The sequence below is a fragment of the Haliotis rufescens genome, unplaced genomic scaffold (genome assembly GCF_023055435.1).
Source record: "Haliotis rufescens isolate VD_foot unplaced genomic scaffold, xgHalRufe1.0.p SCAF_19, whole genome shotgun sequence".
NCBI classification, from domain to species: Eukaryota; Metazoa; Mollusca; class Gastropoda; order Lepetellida; family Haliotidae; genus Haliotis; species Haliotis rufescens.
Genome location: NW_025963879.1, coordinates 21,108,393 through 21,128,523, shown reverse-complemented (window position 1 = coordinate 21,128,523; position 20,131 = coordinate 21,108,393). Strand labels below are relative to the sequence as shown.

General features: G+C 41.2%; 2 protein-coding genes across 4 annotated transcripts in view; one reads left to right on the top strand and one right to left on the bottom strand.

The window, feature by feature from the left end:
• LOC124135291 (palmitoyltransferase ZDHHC3-like) overlaps positions 1-4,890 on the bottom strand; it is a 95,294-nt gene extending 90,404 nt beyond the window's left edge. For 2 of the 3 annotated variants that reach the window (XM_048398990.1, XM_048398991.1), the window contains exon 1: positions 4,754-4,890. Coding sequence is in view for 1 of the 3 variants with exons in the window: in XM_048398992.1 (XP_048254949.1) it covers positions 4,754-4,755 (2 nt within the window). In the remaining 2 variants the exon portion in view is untranslated. The remainder of the gene's footprint in view (positions 1-4,753) is intronic. The other variant, XM_048398992.1, reaches the window with a different exon arrangement.
• Positions 4,891-4,907: 17 nt separating this feature from the next.
• LOC124135290 (exosome complex component RRP42-like) lies at positions 4,908-19,224 on the top strand. Its single transcript, XM_048398993.1, has 9 exons — positions 4,908-5,055; positions 6,280-6,381; positions 6,944-7,038; positions 7,839-8,004; positions 8,199-8,269; positions 12,770-12,893; positions 14,796-14,854; positions 17,197-17,293; positions 18,804-19,224. The coding sequence occupies exons 1-9, from the start codon at positions 4,999-5,001 to the stop codon at positions 18,906-18,908; spliced, it is 876 nt and encodes a 291-aa protein (XP_048254950.1). The 5' UTR covers positions 4,908-4,998; the 3' UTR covers positions 18,909-19,224.
• The last annotated feature ends 907 nt before the right edge of the window (positions 19,225-20,131 follow it).

Sequence of the window (20,131 nt, the reverse complement as noted above, 5' to 3'; positions counted from 1 at the left end):
TGGTATTTGATAAAGATAAGGAATGAATTTGAGATAGGTATGAACAATATTTCATATAGGCCCGAACCATATTTGACATAGCTATGGTCTGTATTTGAGATAGGTATGATTCATATTTGATATAGGTATGAACTGTATTTGATGTTCGTATGAATTCTATTTCATGTAGGTTATAGCAGCATTTGACCTAGACATGAACCATATTTGAAACAGGTGTGAACGGTATTTGACAAAGGTATGAACTGTATTTGACAAAGGTATGAACTGTATTTGAGATAGGTATGAACTGTGTTTGAGATAGGTGTGTACTGTATTTGAGATACACTTGAGCACTTCCGTAATAAAAATAAATAATGTTTTCCTGAAAACAACACACAGTTTATATGTTTATTCTGTTGACTGGCATTGAGGAAGTTCAAAGGCAAAAAGATAATTGAACCAACAACAGTTCATTGATTGGAGTGGTCAATGATGCCTTGTTTGACACAAGTGGGTAGAGTTCTTGGCCCCAGCAGTGATAACTCACTGAATGTCTATTGTGTAATTCTTTTTTTTAAATGACATTGCAATGGACTTGTTGCAACTGCTGCTCAATACACTGTGTTTGTGTTTAGATTCAAGTTGGTATTTCTGCTATCCAAAGTGTGCAGTGAGGCCGTCTTATTGTTCTTAGTCATTTTGGAGACATAAATGCGAAGTTTCATTATTGCGAACAAAGACCACTCGCATTTTTTCGCATTTGATTCACACTAATGGTAACTTCCACATTTACAGTAGTTGTGGGATCTTTTCAGACTTGTGGTGACCAGTGGATCACTTTGCTAACCTGTTGTTACTGAACTGGGCCCACTTGCACAAAGCGATCTTAGCGCTAAGATGATCTTAACTCCCATGCTTTAACATAGGCTTACAATAGTCGTAGCGCTAAGATCGCTTTGTGCAAGTGGGCCCTGGTGTTTAAGTGTATACCATGGTATACTGTAATGTCTCAGGTATAAACATGATTAATATTCAAGCATTGCCCCATCATGGCTGCTTTAAAATCTGTCCCCCCAAACTGTAAAAGCATTTCCTTCATGTAACGTAAGAGTATCATTAAGGAACCAATACAAATCTAAGTGTTTACATGTTAATTGGACTATTTTACTACTGCAAATGGTGAAGTAGGACTGGTACTGATCCAAGTGTCAGGCCATGTCTAGTTTGTATAGAGTGAGTGAGTGAGTGAGTGAGTGAGTGAGTTGGGTTTAACGCCGCTTTTAACAGTATTCCAGTTATATCACGGCGTGTCAGCTTAATGTGGGAGGAAAGCCCGAGGTGATGCAGGTCTCAGACGTTTACCACTTCGGTGAAACCCACGAGCACTGGTATGGTGCTGACAAACCTACAAACATAATCAGGGCGAATCGGGATTCGAACCCACAATCATAGGTTTCTGGCGTGCCCAAGGGACGCAACTCTGCACAGCGAATCGCGGTGCCTTAGACGACTGGGCCACCCGTGCCCCCTTGTATAGAGCATGCTTGCAAGTGCTCAGACACACAAGTTTTGTACATGTTGTAGTGACATTGTCACATAACGCCACATCTATATCAAAATTTGCTCGTGCTGGTGACAAAGGGGGATAACTGCTCAGTGATTGTAAAGTAAACCTGTGACGCCGTCTCATATTTAGGAAAATAACAATGCTGTCTGTTTGACTGGTTTGTCAGAATTCAGATGCAGGCAGAAAAAGTCAGACATCTTGAATGCAGTACTTGGACACTTTTAAGATTCTTAAAAATTAAGTCGATTACTCTTATATTATATTTATTGTAATTTGCTATAAATAGCGCAGTGAGTTTCATTTTATTCCAATCAATTGCCCAAGTATTGCGTTCCTACAGTTGTTGATGGAAGTATGAGTCAGATCGTATTAACCATACAGTACAAAATTTTGCCCTCTCAATCATACACACTCATGAACTCAACGTCAGATACCTGGAGTCATTCAGTTCGAGCCTTATCGGCTCATTCATAACGACTTGGTATCTTGAGAATATGGAATTGGACAAGTTTGCCAAATGGCACTTGTGTGTGTAGACAGAAGTCATGCAACACCATGGCAACGCGTAGCCTTCATAAGCATGATAAGTGTCGGTTGCCTATTAGTTCTACCCATTGAAGGAAACGTAAACATGCACTAAGGTTAACAGTGTGGATGTAGCTAAATCATGTGAACAACGGCAGAGACCTTCCTCACAAGTAGTTGGGGTGCCGTATTCTAAAGGTGATATGGGGAAGGTGAGTAGGAATGCAGATTTAGCTGATAATTCTTTAGACGGAAGAGCAGCAAGAATGCAGTATACCGGACACCATTCCGAGCTCATTCCTTAGCTAAAATAACAGGGGGGATTGCCCCCCTCCCCCCAAACCCACCCCCGGCTTGTAGGTGCAGTTATGAGTTGCACCCGACTTGCCTAAAAAAATCTGACCCAACTCGCCTAAATAATATATATAATATTTTGGTATGCCTTTGGCAAATATAAGTTAGGTTAGGCCTAATGATCACAATTACTAGTATATTCATACACAAGTATGGAAATAATATAAAAAACAACAACGTATCATCCATAGAATTTGTCTTCTGTCATATTTACATCTGCAGGAGCACCTTTAGAATACAGTACCACAACTTCTCGTGAGGACGATCTCTGCCGTAGGTCACATGTCACAAGACAAGCAACCAGTTTTAGTGAGAATCCGTCGGACGCGAACCCGCGACCTTCGGATTGTTAGCCTGACAGCTAACCGACTGAGCTACGTCCAGACTGTTAAACTTAGTGCAAATTTACCTAGTCATGCCTTTGACGTTACGGAACTGAACGAAAAGGGTCGAATAGGTGACGGACACTTACGAAGGTTACGGGTAGGCATGGTGTCTCGTGACTTTAGTCTACTGACACTTACGAATGATCCCGATGGCATTTGGCACACTCGTCCCATTCCGTAATCTACAAGATACCGGGTGGTGAGGAATAGGCTGATATGCCGCGAACTAAAAACGGCTCCAGGCGTCAGACGTCAGACGTCGAACTCGCGAGTGCGCATGAATGATATGGTTTTTAATAATTCGTCGGGTGATTATTGTGACAGAAAAGTGTGGTAGGGAACACTGTAAGGATGATGTGGATAATAGCAAGGAACGATGGAGGAATAAGCATGATTAGTGACAACACAACGGTGAGTTCGCTTTTGAATCAGTAATGAAAAATGTAGCCGGTGAAAGTGGCTTGTGTGAATGTTCCAGGACAGTTTCCAGTAGCCAAAATATTCGACACAAAACCATTTCATCCTTTTTACTCAACGTTTTTGTGGGAAGAATATAAGGAGCCGCTATATAATCCACAATAGCCACTAAACGAGTACCTAGCCCCTAACCCTAATGATCGTAAAGGGGTGATTGATCGTAAAGGGGATCCAAGGGTTAAGGATAGACTTAGGGTAATCTAATAGCCACTAAACGGGTTCCTAACCCTAATGATCGTAAAGGGGTGATTTATCGTAAAGGGGATCCAAGGGTTAAGGATAGAGTTCGGGGTAACCTACCCTAACACTGGCGACATTTGGATGTGTTCAGCACCACTAAATATCCCTAACAAACTACATTCTTGTGCATAATAATGCAAATTAATTCACCCAAAAAATAATATATGTCTATAAGTTCCCATTTATAACCCTTTTAGCCACTTGAATTACGAGAAAAACGAAATAAAAAATATATAAAAAATAAAAGTGCTTTCGTAAACTAGCGCTTGCTATAAAATGCGCCGCCGCAGGCTATATTCAGTAAACAAATATTCAAAACTCTCCACAGCGCTTGGCGTATTCAATGACATTTCGTGTAGAGATGATAGATCACTGAGAGGAGCTTATGCACACTCGATGACCCCTGACGTCACAGGGCATTGTTTCGCCGGTGTGACTGGCAACAAAATACTACAAATTACGTCATAGGGTATGATCACGTGTTTGAAAAGTTTGTGGTACTGTATTCTAAAGGTAGGCCCATCTGCACTTCATGTTGAGTCAGTGAGTCAGAGCCCAGTCGGTTAGCTATTGGGACCTAGACTACAACACTAACATTTAGGTACATTATGTGTATAAAATGCATTACTATGTATTTCTGATAGTTACATACTTATTCTAAAATACAAAAACCGACTGTAGTTCGCTCAAAAAAAAATTAGGCGAGTCGAGTCAAAATCTTTTTAAGTGAGTCGGATTTTAGGCGAGTTGGGTGTATCCCGCTGTTATTATCAGGAAGCAACGAATTTGTGTCAAGATGTATGTGATCCAATAGCTGGGAGTACACTGCATCCTTGCCTAGTTTCATATAGCAGGAACTAAACAGTGGTAATTATTTGACGATTTCTCTTTTACTTGGTAATCAAGGTATCAAGGATGTTGTGAACATCGTTGTCAATGATTTTCACAAAATGTGCATGCATATGAATTGTAATAACATTTACGATAGAAGCAATAGGAAAATGTAAGGGTCCCCAATTGTTGAACGGGCGTATTCGCATGCATATGTTCGGAAAAGCTAAGCTAGGAGAATTACCTACAATACATGTATATACATAAGGTTATATCCCACATGTAACTCAGGGCCCTACTCGATTTTAAGGAAACACCACGAACTTCGGAAAAGGAGTGAGGAAGATAGTTGTCTATTGGCAAAACTGTGCTATATCTAGTGTATCTTACTTACATAATTTATGTCCAGAACTGAAATAAAATACTTCAAGAGAACGGCATCAAAGATCGGACGGCATATTCAGAATGACAACTCTTGCCTAGAAACAGGTAAGCATCGCAATCCTGGAAGCCGCCATTAGCACATAAATTGATGACGTGTCAACAAATCGTGATGACGTAGAGAGACTTCCGGTTTTGATCTGCACATGGCACATGATTGTTTTGAAAAACGAATAATATAAATTTAGCGAGAAAAACATGGTTGACGTTCAGCTAAGTGAAGCAGAGAAGACCTTTATCCTCCATGGAATTCAAGTAAGTGCGCATAATATAACGACCGATTAGGGTAATTGGTAGGCCATATATTTGTTGGCTTTAACAGTTTTGAAACATGTTAAATGGGGTTTCAGTTTCAGCAAACTGGAACGTATCACCGATTGGTCTTAACCATGTTACCCTTGCTGCATATGGCGGCATAATATGCCAATCGAAGAAGCTGTCATACCGTATCTATGTGCTGCTCCCTATAAACAAACATTGTTTTAACTTGACTTCGCAGCAATCGAAGTATTGCACCTCGGAATGGAACTTCCCCCCCCCCCCCCCCCCCCCCCCCCCCGCAAATTTAAAAAAAAATAAAAAAAGATTGGTATTTATCATGCATTTTTTGCACTGTCCCTATCTCAAAATAAGTGCTACTGTAAATGTCAACAATATTATGCACCAATCAATGTGGTTTGTATGGCATATTATGCCTGGTTTGACATCGCTGTAGGTAAATTCGTAAACAAACGTAAACAATTCGTAGCCATGGAAAAATCGTAGCCACTCCCAACTCGTAGACAAAATTCACATATGACAAAACATATAGAACTAATGATACATGATAATAATAATCATTCATTGCTGATTACATAAATGTTGAATTTGTACGAGGCAAATGCATTTCAAGTGGTAAATTTTAAATGAAAATAAATACTTGATACATTATCATGATTATGACCTGGCATGATCTTCTGCCAGTCATCATTTTTAGAGATGCTGAAGCTCTAGTACATCTCTTTCTCATCTTGGATCCATGGGTATCCCATACTCCACTCACCAATCGTCCTTCTCAGCTTGGATATATACTTACCAGATTATTTATTTATAATAGTATCCTGCAAATCCTATCAAAACAAAATAATAATACAGTACTCCACTCCAGACGCTGCTTACTGAATGAATCTCATGCCTTCGGCTTAACGAATGAACCTCTTACTTGTCAATAATACTGTTAAGGTAAAAAAAATACATAGATAGAAATTATTATCTTTCAATTCCAATTAAACAAATGTGTCTACGAATTCACTCCCACTGTAAAGTGTGCATGCGAGTTGGGAGTGGCTACGAAATCACTATTTCCCCGTGGTTATCACTGATCTGTTAATTAATTTTCATTATTAAATCATAATAGCATGTCATGTAGTGTTTACCACTTCAATAATCATCATGATCATACATCTTCTGTATCTTGAAATTTGTCCGGTTTGTTTGCAGGACAATCTGCGTGAGGATGGGCGAAGCTGTGAGGATTATCGTCACATGGAAATTGAAACAGACGTAGTTTCCAACACAACAGGCTCAGCCAGAGTGAGACTGGTGAGTGAAATTTCCTTTAGCATGTTGAACATTGTATTAATAACAACGCTATTTTTAGTTTGTCACATTTGTAAGTTTCACTGGAGACAAATTGCCTTGAGACTTTTCTGTGGTTTTGTACATTTTTATGACATTCTTCATCTCTTTAGGGTCAGTGGGGAAGCTTATAGCAGCTATTGTTGAACTTGTCTTACCAAACACTTAAGTTCAGTTCCCCATTTTGGTCAATGTGTGACGGCCATTCTTAATGTCAACCTGCAATATTGCTAAATATTAAAATATCAGATGTAATTTGTGTCAAGATTTATCATTGTTCCATGTTGTCTGTAACTTAGCTGATGTCACAGTTTGTACACATAGTTGCCTCCCTTAGACAATTCAAGGATCTGCTGGTGATAGGGTCAAATTCCAGATCATTATCCTTATTTGTTGGGACGATCTCTTTGCTTATCTGCCAGTGTTGGACATGTCCCCCACATTAATCTGACAAGAAGTGGTATGAGAGAAATGCTTCTCAAACAGAGTTAAAACCTACTCACTCGCATGTTTTTGTCCAACCTAGGCAAACACAGATGTCCTGGTAGGTGTGAAGGCGGAACTTAGCTCTCCAACCACTGAGAAGCCAGACAGAGGTCGTCTTGAGTTTTTTGTGGACTGGTAAATACTTTGCTTGTATCCAATGATAAACATAGTATGTATATATGTCCTGTCAAACACCATCATGACCATTGTGTCAAACTTTGATGTTCTTTATTCATCACCTTTTAGTTGTGTGGAACTTTGGATAAATCGAAGTGTCTACACATGTCCCTTCAACTGCGACACAACAGTGTTTGACTTACTTAAGAAATAAACGATGAGTAGGAGTTGTTTATCCAACTATGAAATGATGCAGGGATTGCGTTTATCTCAATCTGCGTTTCCAGGCTACATTGAATAACTCACTAAACATTCCCTTCTAAAAAGTAACATCGTCTAATATTCAGCATCATTAATTTGCGAGCGCATGTTCAAATAGAACAATGTTTTGTCGTGAAATAAACCATACTTCATTCTTCATTATTCTTTGCAATTTATGTCACGTAGCTATGTTATATACCGGTACTGATATTAATTATAGAGCAAATAAGCATCGCTAGCTTCCTGTGAACAAAATAACTGGTTATATCTATGCTTCGGGCTTTCCTCCCACATTAAGCTGACACGCCGTGATATAACTGTAATACTGTTAAAAGCAGCGTTAAACCAAACTCACTCATCCACTTAGTTTCTAATCCAAAATTTGCCCTGATTGTGTTTTTTGGTTTGTCAGCACCATACCTGTCCCCGTGGATTTTGTAGTATTTTGAAGATTGATATTTTGGTAAATTGTTACCATGGTTACAGCCTTATGATCTGTTGATGCATGTGAATAGTACATGGTACTTATGCTCAAGGAATCATTCTTTGTTGCACAGTTCAGCCAACGCTACCCCTGAGTTTGAGGGTCGGGGAGGGGAAGAGTTGGCCACGGAGATCAGTACGATGTTGTCCCGGGCCTATGACTGTCCCAGCTGCCTTGACCTGCAGTCTCTCTGTGTTATTCCCAAGCAACAGTGCTGGGTCTTATTTGTTGATATTCTGGTAAGCACTGACTTCGATAGACGCTGCAAGTCTTGGTCTGTCCCTCAATCTTCCAGAATCCTATTGTTACCAAAATGCCGGGGTAGTGACGGATTATAAGTTTTTTCAATTCATGTTAACAGAAATTCTAATCGGATTTGATGTCTTGGAAACACAACTCAAACTGCTGTTTTAACAATGCAGTTATTTTTCAGTTGTTGGAATGTGGAGGCAATCTGTTTGATGCTGCGTCGATTGCTGTCAAAGCAGCTTTGTTTAATACAAGGTAATGAGATCATTACAAGTCATATCTTCCCGAGGCAAGGGAGTTTACTGACTGTCAAAGTCCAGTTTCCATCCTTGCTGAACTAGGCTGGAATTTCTGGGTTTGATTGTGTCACCAGTGGCTATTAAGAGTTATGTCCCTTCTATGTCCCTCCATCTTCCTGAGGCAAGAGCGTCCACTAGCCTTTTTATCAAAGTCTTGTTTCCATCCTTGCCACATCAAGCCCACTTTCCTGTGCTAAATATGATTGGACCAAAGCACATATCGATAGTCCAATCAGAGAATGTTTCACAAAATCAATGTCTGGGTTCTGAAAACACGGTGGGGCACGGGTGGCCCAGTCGTCTAAGGCGCCGCGATTCGCTGTGCAGAGTTGCGTCCCTTGGGCACGCCAGAAACCTATGATTGTGGGTTCAAATCCCGGTTCGCCCCAATTATGTTTCTAGGTTTGTCAGCACCATACCCGTGCTCGTGGGTTTCACCAAAGTGGTAAACGTCTGAGACCTGCATCACTTCGGGCCTTCCTCCCACATTAAGCTGGCACGCCGCGATATAACTGGAATAATGTTAAAAGCGGCGTTAAACCCAACTCACTCACTCACTCACTCACTCACTCACTCACTCACTCACTCACTGAAAACACGGCCACTGCCATGGCTTGTCGAATTTGCACTGAAGTCTTCTCAACCGTTTATCAAAGACAAGTGTATTCTAAGTCTTTCCAAGTTTTAAATCAAGTCACCCAAGTACTGCACTTGTACACGGTACGACGATGGGAAAAGTCATTCCCAGAACCGGTACATATTCGTAATAAAGTGGTTTACCGCTGCCTGTCTTTGTTGACATGAATATCTCTTTTCCATCTTTCAAACCCCTCAACGATTGCCTTTGTTTGTCTGTCAAGGATGAAATCGCGAATGTTTTCATTATCTGATCGAGCAGGTCTTTGTCCATGGTGGTCGCCATCTTGAAGCCATATGAGCTCAGAACAGCGATACAATTGGACATCTTGTTTTCATTACAAGGGGCAGAACCTGTGATCTACGGGAGGTGGCGCCACAATCGAGTGGGCTTGATGTGGCAAGGGTAGAAACTAGGCTTTTATACTGGCTAGCTGACACACTTGCCTCAGGAAAATATACAAGACAGACAAAGTATATTTCAAATGCCAGACGCCAAATACGATTTACACAACAAACAGTATTGCTCTCAGCAAGTACTATTACTAAGAGCTAGTCCCCTACCCCATACCCAAACCCATCTTAGTTGGTCAGAGTTTTTGATTAAGCTGTATTTTGGGTCAAGTCAATCTTCTTCAATCTTACTTTCAAATCCCCATCTAAAATAGGCTGAAAGGTTATGAGCTCGTAATCGAGTGAAGTGCACCACATGTCACCAGCCCTAGACCCCTCATAATTATGATGTGAGAGTCAAAAATAGAAGGCCTCAGGTAAATTCCTTGTCATCATATTGGTAGTGTGCTCCCCCCATTTTCAAAATCCTGCATTCCCATTCAAATCAGATGTTTTACTTCAGTACAATACCTCCCTGCAGATTTGAAAGCATATCCATAGCTCACATCAGGTGAACCCTGAAAGATCTGAGGGGGCACGGGTGGCCCAGTCGTCTAAGGCCCTGCGATTCACTGATTTTATTTTACTGCATATTTCTGCATTTCTGATGCGTATTTTACGCAGATACGAAGCTTATCTGGAGCTCTGATCATATCCCAATGGTATGGGTCATTCTCATACTTGCAGGGGCACGGGTGGCCCAGTCATCTAAGGCGCCGCGATTCACTGTGCAGAGTTGTGTCCCTTGGGCACGCCAGAAACCTATGATTGTGGGTTCGAATCCTGGTTCGCCCCGATTATGTTTCTAGGTTTGTCAGCACCATGCCTGTGCTTGTGGGTTTCACCGAAGTGGTAAACATCTGAGACCTGCATCACTTCGGGCTTTCCTCCCACATTGAGCTGACATGCCGCGATATAACTGGAATATTGTTAAAAGCGGCGTTAAACCCAACTCACTCACTCACTGAAAGATCTGTGGACATCCCATTACGGGTCATGTCAGAATGACCTTTAGCGAAATTTGACCGACCCCTGAAATGACTAACAAGAAGTCGGCATCAGCCAATGAGAAAGCAGCTTTCTCAGGCTTTACGGCACTCGTTTCAATCAGGCGACTTCCATTTCAGACCACTCTTGAAAAATATGTTGACAAAGTTCTCGATTAAAATTTTGAAAACTGAACAAACAAACATTCAGGAATGTCTAATATATGGTTGAGATTGTATGCCAGTGCTTCCCACGTACAGTGCAATGCCTCCTTTGTTCAAATGTTTGTCCCACGGAAGCGAGAGATAGACGATAATTTTGACGGAATCAGTCATATGGGCCGTAACTGTCGCTCAGAATACCCAGTGTTAACGTTTTCGAGGTTGCATGATAAGAAAACACATTCCGACTGTCTCTTTTATGATCTGGTAAGCAGCGCTTTAATTGATCAAATGAAAGGTTGTTCTGACGTGTCCCGAAATGGGATGTCCTCAGATCTTTGTGTAGCGATAACCTTGATAACAAGAACTAAGATCTGATTTTAATGAGATTGGGACGAACTTTGACACCCAGTCTGAAAGGATGTGTGTTATCTTGAGGCAATCAAACGTTAGTTTCCTTATTTTTATTTGGCTTCATTTTTTTACCACCTTGATTCTGAATTTTGGAGGGAAAAAACACAAGTAGTCCTTCAGTGGTACTACCTGTCGGGTGTAGAAGCTATGGCTCTCAGAAATGACGAGGTGTATGAAATATCAAAAACAATATAATGCCACTGCCTTTAGCATTTTCATTCAATACAGGCCAATTAACTTTGTTTTCAAGATACAGATATCAGAGTGAGTGAGTGAGTGAGTGAGTTGGGTTAAACACCGCTTTTAACAGTATTCAAGTTATATCGCGGCGTGTCAGCTTAATGTGGGAGGAAAGCCCGAAGTGATGCAGGTCTAAGACGTTTACCACTTCGGTGAAACCCACGAGCACGGGTATGGTGCTGACAAACCTAGAAACATATTCGGGGCGAACCAGGATTCGAACCCACAATCATAGGTTTCTGGCGTGCCCAAGGGACGCAACTCTGCACAGCGAATCGCGGCGCCTTAGACGACGCGGCCACCCGTGCTCCCGTTACAAGTATTAGGGCTGGGACAATACACCAACTGAGCGATCCGATACATATCACATACCTTACTCGATCATACAGAGAACTAAGAAGTAACCTATTTTCGAGGTGTCGTCAGATCTTCATGAAGATGTATTTGATAAAAGATCTGATTTAAATGATGGGAAGTAGGGGGTGGTCAGGGCCGAAAGAGTCTCTGGTAGCTGAGATAGTTTCTATAAGCAATGTTGTTATTTATTTAAGAGTTTTCCTACAAAGCGCTTGTTCTTGTTCATGTATGTTAACAGAAGAACAGTTCTTGTGTCATTTACAGTGATGCTTGATGAAGCGCTCATAAAATCTCACAACACAAAGTCACAAACACTGCCACGAGCGTTGTTCAGAGTGATTGAGGTTTTACGGCGCTTTTAGCAATATTCCAGCAATATCACGGCGGTGGACAACCCAAATGGGCTTCACACATTGTACCCATGTTGGGAATCGAGCCCGGGTCTTCGGCGTGACGAGGGAACGCTTTAACCACCAGGCTACCCGACCACACCTGTGACTGTTGTTCAGAGGAGTTTTTGTTGTTGCATTGTTATAATTAAGAATTGAGCAATACTTTTAGAAATTGTCATGCAGGTTATCATGGTTATTGTCTTATGATTTGTTTATATGTTGCACTCAGCAATATTCCAGCTACATGACGTCAATCTGCAAAAAATCGAGTCTGGACCAGACAATCCAGTGATTGTCATCATGAGCATCGATCCACACAATTGGGATACAATGACATGCATCAACCAAGACAGCAAGACAGAGCACCCGATCCCGTTAGTCGCCTCTTACGACAAGCATTGTCACCATTTACGACAAGAATGGGTGGCTGAAGACCTAGTCTACCCCTGATCTTCACAGGCTCTATGGTCATATGAATGAGAACTAGGTTTTGTTCATTTTAACAGTTGCATGTTAGGGACTTGAAGCGTTTTCCTAATATTTGATCGTCACGATATGGCTGAAATACTGCCGATGTGACGTTAAACTTAAACTCACTCACTCACTCCTAATATTTGAATATGAGAAAATCTGTGAAACGCATTAGAAACAAATGGTAAGATATTACCGCCTTGCTCATACAAAATGTAGTTAGATTTCCCAACATGGCTTCAAAGTGTGAAGTGCATTTTCTGGGGTCCCCTGCCGTGATATTGCTGGAATATTGCTGAAACCATACTGAATACAGTTACATTTCTTTTTCAATCTGAACATGAATGGTTTTGGAATTGAAAAAAACAATTTCATGTAATTTATTCAAATATGAATATTTTCCAGAATTCCGAGTGTGACGGTGAGTCAGGAAGATGGGGGCGAGATGGAGCTGGAGATATCGGACGACCCCTATGATGTGAAGCGGCTCAATGTTACCACAGCACCCTGCGTAGTCACACTGAACAAGGTAAAGACAAATGAAGATGTACTTGACAAACAAAGGACATGATTCAGTGGTCAACACATGGGCTCAAAATTTAGATATACTTCTCAACTTATGAATGGGCTTTTGTCTTCAAAGCGGGGTATAACGGATTTGTTCTCCCAATGAGAAATTTATATGCAGCCTGTTTTCTTCATGGCGGGGTATAATGGATTTATTTTCCCGCTCAGAAATCCACATGCAGCCTCACTCACTCATGGCGGGGTATAAGGGATTTATTCTCCCGCTGAGAAATCTATATGCAGCCTGTTTTTTTCACGGCGGGGTATAATGGATATATTTTCCCGCTCAGAAATCCACGTGGCGATTGTGGCGGGTATAAGAGATTTATCCCCCCACTGAAAATTTATTACCCTTCAAGGCAGGATACTCAAGGTTTTTATCAAGGTCACATGCACCAATGAGATCTCATCATTCTGACAGGGTATGATGAAGCTTTTTGTTCTGATGTTAACTTGCCCCATTTCAGAGTGTCTCTCCAGTACCCCATATTTATCATTAGAACCACCCCGTAGGGATTCCGGTGAAGAATTATCAATAGGTCCCCAGCAACCTATGCTAGTTGAGAGAGGCAACTTGGTTGATGGTGTTTTATCATAAGCGGACGAGGATCAGCACATATAATATCATTCACTGAATTGTCTGGTTTAATCATATACAGGCCACCATAATAAAGTTGAAATTTTGCTGTGTGAAGCGTTAAACAACAAACAAACCACAACAAAAATTGAATGGTAACGCTTTGTGATTGCTAGATATAGCATCATCATCATCAGAGCTCCAGATAAGCTTTTGGTGTTGTGGGTATTGTACCCATGCATTTTAAAATCATTGGGTATCAGTAATTCTATCTGGGTATTCAAATTTCTGTTACCCATTTGTTTTTACACATGTGGGTATTTATTAAATAAGTTAAATATTTAAAAACACTATTCATCTAGTCCCTGCAAACTGGTGTTGTGTGGGTTCGAGAACTTTATAGGACTCAAAAATACCACAATACTTCCACAAGAAAGTGTGATGGCAAATGATCGTAATGTAACTGTCATCGTGTAGTTTGGCAAGGTTGACGGAATGCAGGTTTATAATTTCAAAATAAGTTGCTGATTTGCTAATCGAATACGCAGGGTTACTTCACAATATTTTGGTGATGCGCCCAATTTTCATTTTTGTAGCTTATCTGTAATGTTCGTTGCGTATTTGATACGCTTGGATTTTATTTAACTGCATATTTCTGCATTTCTGATGCGTATTTTACGCAGATACGAAGCTTATCTGGAGCTCTGATCATATCCCAATGGTATGGGTCATTCTCATACTTGAAGGGGCACGGGTGGCCCAGTCATCTAAGGCGCCGCGATTCGCTGTGCAGAGTTGCATCCCTTGGGCACGCCAGAAACCTATGATTGTGGGTTCGAATCCTGGTTCGCCCCGATTATGTTTCTAGGTTTGTAAGCATCACACCCGTGCTCGTGGGTTTCATCGAAGTTGTAAACGTCTGAGACCTGCATCACTTCGGGCTTTCCTCCGACATTAAGCTGACATGCTGCGATATAACTGGAATACTGTTAAAAGCAGCGTAAAACCCAACTCACTCACTCACTCTCATACTTGCAGCCACTTGTGTGCCTGACTCAGCTATTTCAGGGCAGCCATGACAGAGATGTATTACTGCTGCTGTCTTGAAAACTGACACTGGGGAATTTGTCTACTGGTTTAAGTTTCCAACTGATCATATTTTTTTTAAAGCTATTAATTTGATCTGAACTATAACTGAAAATGTTAAGCCTATTTAGCAATGCTTTTCGTAATTTGCTTGTGTTTGTTTGGTTTTCAATATCTGGTATGAGTTTTTTCATGTTCTAGATTGGCCACTATCACGTGGTAGACGCCAGTCAGAAAGAAGAGGCATGCTCCCTTGCCAGGTGAGGAAATACTGTTTTCCTAAATAAAACTCATCATTTTCTTTTCGTGTTCTCCCTTCTGTCATTCCTCCCACATCAAGCTGACAGGCTGCGACATGACTGAAATATTGTTTGATAAACCAAAGCAGCATCATTCACTTTGAATTTGGGGGTCTAGGGCGCCCCGATTCGCTGTGCAGTTGCATCCCTTTGGCTCACCAGAAACCTATGGTTGCAGGTTTGAATCCCGGTTCACCCCGATTATGTTTCTTTTCAGCACCATACCCGTGCTCGTGGGTGCTAAGTGGTAAATGTCTGAGACCTGCATCACTTCGGACTTTACTCCCACATTAAGCTGACACTCCGCGATATAACTGGAATACTGTTAAAAGCCACGTTAAACCCAACTCACTCACTCACTTTGAATTTAAATTTCTATTTTATTCATTTGTACAATTTAATTTTTAAACTAATCCTATCTAACACTTTGCATTTCTTCTTCTTTCGATCCTTATGTAGAAACAAGCTTCAACAAAGTTTCAAGCTTGTAAAAACAATTCACCAGAACTCATCCCAGTATCACCATGGTCACCACCCAAACAAATAGTCATGCACTGTAATCTTGTGCATAGCGACATACACGATATGATTAAATCCTGTATTTTTTTCGGTTCATTGAGGTATGAATCGAAAAACCGATGTGCAAACTGTATGAATCCGCGTAGTGGGTTCTTACAAAAGTTTGCACATTGTTTTTTCGATTCATACCTCAATGAACCGAAAAAAATACACAGTCAATGCTTATAATTAAATTCAACAACGTAAAACATGTTTTATCTACAATAGTGTAACCCAAAACAGTTGCATATATCAAAACAGACAAAAATGACGACATTGATAAACATTCCAGGTGTAGGAATACATACAGTGGCGTGACATGAATCAGGTGATCGTTTAATTTATGCACATAACTTGACACGCCTACACAGTCAGTAGCCAATCAACGGAGAGTGGGATTAAAACAATGTTCATTGGACCTGTCAATTAAGGCAAGAGGCGAAAAGAACTGCAACAGTCAGACTGTAACGAACCGGAAGAAATATGTCTGAGAGAAGGCGGCTGTTTCAAATAATTACTGCGTGATTCAAACATTACTTCCCTGATTACGGTAAAACAGTTGGAGAAATGCTAGTTAGAAATGAAACCCGAAGACATGAAAGTTGCGAGCCTGCACGTTTGCTGTTTCATTCATTCTCGGCCTTCGGTTTCAAAGAGTAGTTTAGACAATGAATATGCATGAAAGTCGCTAAATGTCCTGTGCATGACGATACACGTGAGCAGAAAGGGAATTCCCTCGACTGTAATATTGGGATTCCCCGACACTCCGCAGAAATAAAAGTAATGCACCGCGGTGGGCGTAGCTTAATTTTTTACATTCATTGGGAAATGAATGCAATAACACGTGACCAATTCAGCTAATCAGAATGCAGCTTTTGGTGGAATCTGTTTGTCTTACATCTGCCATCGGGGCCGTTGGGTAGCCTAGTGGTTAAAACGTTCGCTCGTCACGCCGAAAACCGGGTTCGAATCCCAACATGGGTACAATGTGTGAAGCCCATTTCTGGTGTCCCCCGCCGTGATATTGCTGGAATATTGCTAAAAGCAGCGTAAAACCAAACTCACTCACTTACATCCGCCGTCCGTCATAAACATTTTGGGGCGGTCGGTTAGCCTTGTGGTTAAAGCGTTCGCCCGTCGATTTGGGTACAATGTGTGGTGCCCATTTCTGGTGTCCCCCGCCGTGATATTGCTGGTATATTGCTAAAAGCGGCGTAAAACCGTACTCACTCACTCATAAACATTTTCCTGAAACCACTGGAGCAACGGAACTGAAAGGTCACATACTTGTTCCCACCAATGGTGTTTCAGAGGTTTGAATCTGATTTTCAACATGGCCACCACAGCCATTTTGAGGAGATGATGCTAATAGTGCTGCTTCAGTGTCTGAAAGTACCTTGCAATGAAAAAAATAATAAAGTTGAACATCAGTCATTGAATTTAACTAGTTTTGGAGTTAGTGAGTATGGTTTTACGCCGCTTTTAGCAATATTCCAGCAATTTCATGGTGGGGGACACCAGAAATGGACTTCACACATTATACCCGTGTTCGGAATCAAACCCAGGTCTTCGTCATCATGAGCAAACACACTAACCACTAGCTACCCCACCGAACCAAAAACTAGTTTTGGACAAGCAGATTTATGTAAATCTCAAACACCATGACACCGAAATATTACTGACTTAAATTTCTCAGCCTCATTAAATATCTTCTCTTACTATGGTGTTGATGCTCTGTGTTGTAGGCTGCTGATGGGGGTCATGGAGAAGGGTTCAATCACGGCACTGAAGAAAGAAGGGTGTGGCAGTCTCGACCCTGAGAGTGTGTTCGATATGATGGAGGTACGGTTTTTTTTGTAATTTTTACGCTGTGTTTCTAATTTGAAGATAAATGCTTGAAAGGTTTAATTGTGTAATCGGTTCTGATATATTGAAGCTGTCCTCTCAGATGAACAGAAATACAAGGTTCAACAAATACTGTGTAGGACATGGTAGAAGAAGAAACAGGTTCACAAGTTATAAAGTTATGTGATCTAACTGGCTGGTGAACATTTCAAATGTAACTCTCCTATTGCAGTTTCCTTCAGCAAATTGAAAGGATGGAAATTGGTAGTACATTTGTAAGATAAAGGTGTACATATTTGCTCGGACATCAAGGGAAGGGACCATGATTGTTCTGCACCACCGGTGTTTTGGCTACTTGAAAACATGTATACCTGTGAAGATCCGGGATAGAATAGGTCTTCAGCAACTCATGCTTGCCGTAAAAGGCAACTTTGCTTGTCGTAAGAGGCCTTGATGTGTCTCACTGCTCATGCTTTCAGTTACTGGTCCTTCTGGCCCCGATTCGATTACTTACACCCTGCTATTACTTACACCCTGCTATTACTTACACCCTGCTATTACTTACACCCTGCTAAGATCCGGGGTAGAACAGGTCTTCAGTAACCCATGCTTGCCGTAAAAGGCGGTTATGCTTGTCGTAAGAGGCAACTAACGGGATCGGGTGGTCAGGCTCGCGGACTTGGTTGATGCATGTCATCAATCCCAATTGCGTGGATCGATGCTCATGATATCTATCACTGGATTGTCTGGTCCAGACTTGATTATTTACAGACCGCCGTCATAAAGCTGGAATATTGCTGAGCGTGGCATTAAACAACAAACAAACAAAAACATGTACATCAAACCCTGCAATATGTTATGTTTTTTTGTGGAACTTTCTGTTTTGTGTGTCTAATTTGGGTTATCTCAGAGCTCTACAAATCCAGAAACATGAAGTCCGTGTTTTCACATGAAGGATCCCCAAGAGATCCGAGTTCAAATTGGTCTTCAGCATCCCATGCTTGTCATAAGAGGCTCACTGACTTGGTGGATGAATGTAATTGTATCCCAATTTTGTAGATCGATGCTCTTAATTGTCTGGCCCAATCTTGATTCTTTAAATAAAACATCGAGGTATTAAAGAAAAGACAAACATACTTATAGAATGCAATGAGCAGAGACTCATGCATGACTGTTCTGACTCCAAGGAATAATAGATTGCCTCCCTTTAATGAATTGCTAGCATTGGATGGCGTTCTTTTTATTTTTGACATGTTGAAGAAAACCATTTGAAAACACACTTCATTTATTGTTCTTGATTTGATTTTATTATTTGATTGGAAGCCGAATCAGTTATCAGGAACTGATTTCAAATATCTGTGAGTTGGAAACAAATCTTGAATTTATTTAACTGGGAAATTGGATTACATGAACAATTATTTTGATTTCGTCAAGAGTTTAGAATTTATATGTTTATGTATTGTTGTCTTCATCCATCTGAGTTAACTGTTACCATGGTTACATGCAGACGGGAAAGAAGATCGGCCAGGCCCTAAACAGTAGCCTGATGAAGGTCCTAGAGGAAGAGGAGAAGCAAGGCCCCAGGAGGAAAACTGTGGGCTTCCTCCGATAGCAGCACCACCAAACCACAGACATTGTGGACTGATGGGACTGTGCCCCCGTGGGGATGCCGGGGCAGAATAGGTCCCCAGCACCAAGTGCTTGTCGTAAGAGGCGACTAAAATGAGGACAATAGCAACTAAGTCCTGTACAACCTGGCATCACATGACACTGGTTACATGAAGGAGTGAGTGTGGGTATTGTCATCTCCCCGAGGCAAGAGAGTTAACTGGATATAAAAGTCCAGTTTCCACCCTTGCTGAACTGGGCTGGTGTTATGGAGTTACATTTTGGCTGGACTAACGAGTCTATGCATAGTCCAATCAAAATCACGCACCGAAATCCGGTTCGTAAACTGTCGTGCAGATTTCGGGTCGATTGCAGGATTTGCAAAGCATGTGCACCGCCAACTTGTTGTCAGCAGATATTTTCCAAATCTTTTCATGTTTTTAATCAAGGTGCTGACGTGATTTGATGCATTTCGCGATTTAAGACCCGTTTTATCACAATATAGATATCGATTATCGATCAGATCGTCCTGACTGGGCGCCACCATTTTGTGTGAAACAAACGCAAGTGATACGACAGGTGGAATCTAATTGGTCCATAGAGGCTTTGAAGGGACATAATTGGTAATAGCCACTGGTGGCGCTACGATCAAGCCAAGTAATACCAGCCTTGTTCGGCAAGTGTGGAAACTGGACTTTTAAAGTCAGTTAACTCTCTTGCCTCGGGAAGATGGGGTATGGTGTGAGATCATGGATATTCAGGTGACTCCAGGACGGGGTGGTTGTAATGTGTGGCCTGCTTAATTGTGTAGCATCATATTGTGATGACTGGATTGCTGCTGCTGATGATGCCCACACCTGCTGTGCCCAATCTCATTACTGTCAAACCTTTAACTCCAATTTGATACATCTCTGCATGAAGGTCGCAAGGTCAGGTGAGGTGAATTTTCTAAACAGCATCATGTCAAGGATTCTAAAAGAAGTGAAGCCAAATTGCTTTAGTAAACTGGCATCTGATTGGCTCAAGAACCAACACATTCTGTGATACGCTGGTACAAAGTTTGCTCAGTGTTTACCCGACACGACCTCCAATGTTGTTGGATCTTCATCCAGAGATGTATCATATCTGAGTAAATCATCTGATTTTTCTTGACATTGTGATTTGCCTGGCCATTTATCCAGTCATGGGTGATTGTCCCAGCTGTCTCTAACAGGATGCTCTTCATTA

What these genes read in the sequence shown, in the direction of transcription:
- LOC124135290 (XM_048398993.1), top strand. Translation starts at nt 4,999, where the DNA reads ATGGTTGACGTTCAGCTAAGTGAAGCAGAGAAGACCTTTATCCTCCAT. An exon ending in GCTCAGCCAGAGTGAGACTG is followed by an intron (nt 6,382 to 6,943) that starts GTGAGTGAAATT and finishes TGTCCAACCTAG; the next exon opens with GCAAACACAGATGTCCTGGT. An exon ending in GCAGCTTTGTTTAATACAAG is followed by an intron (nt 8,270 to 12,769) that starts GTAATGAGATCA and finishes AATATTTTCCAG; the next exon opens with AATTCCGAGTGTGACGGTGA.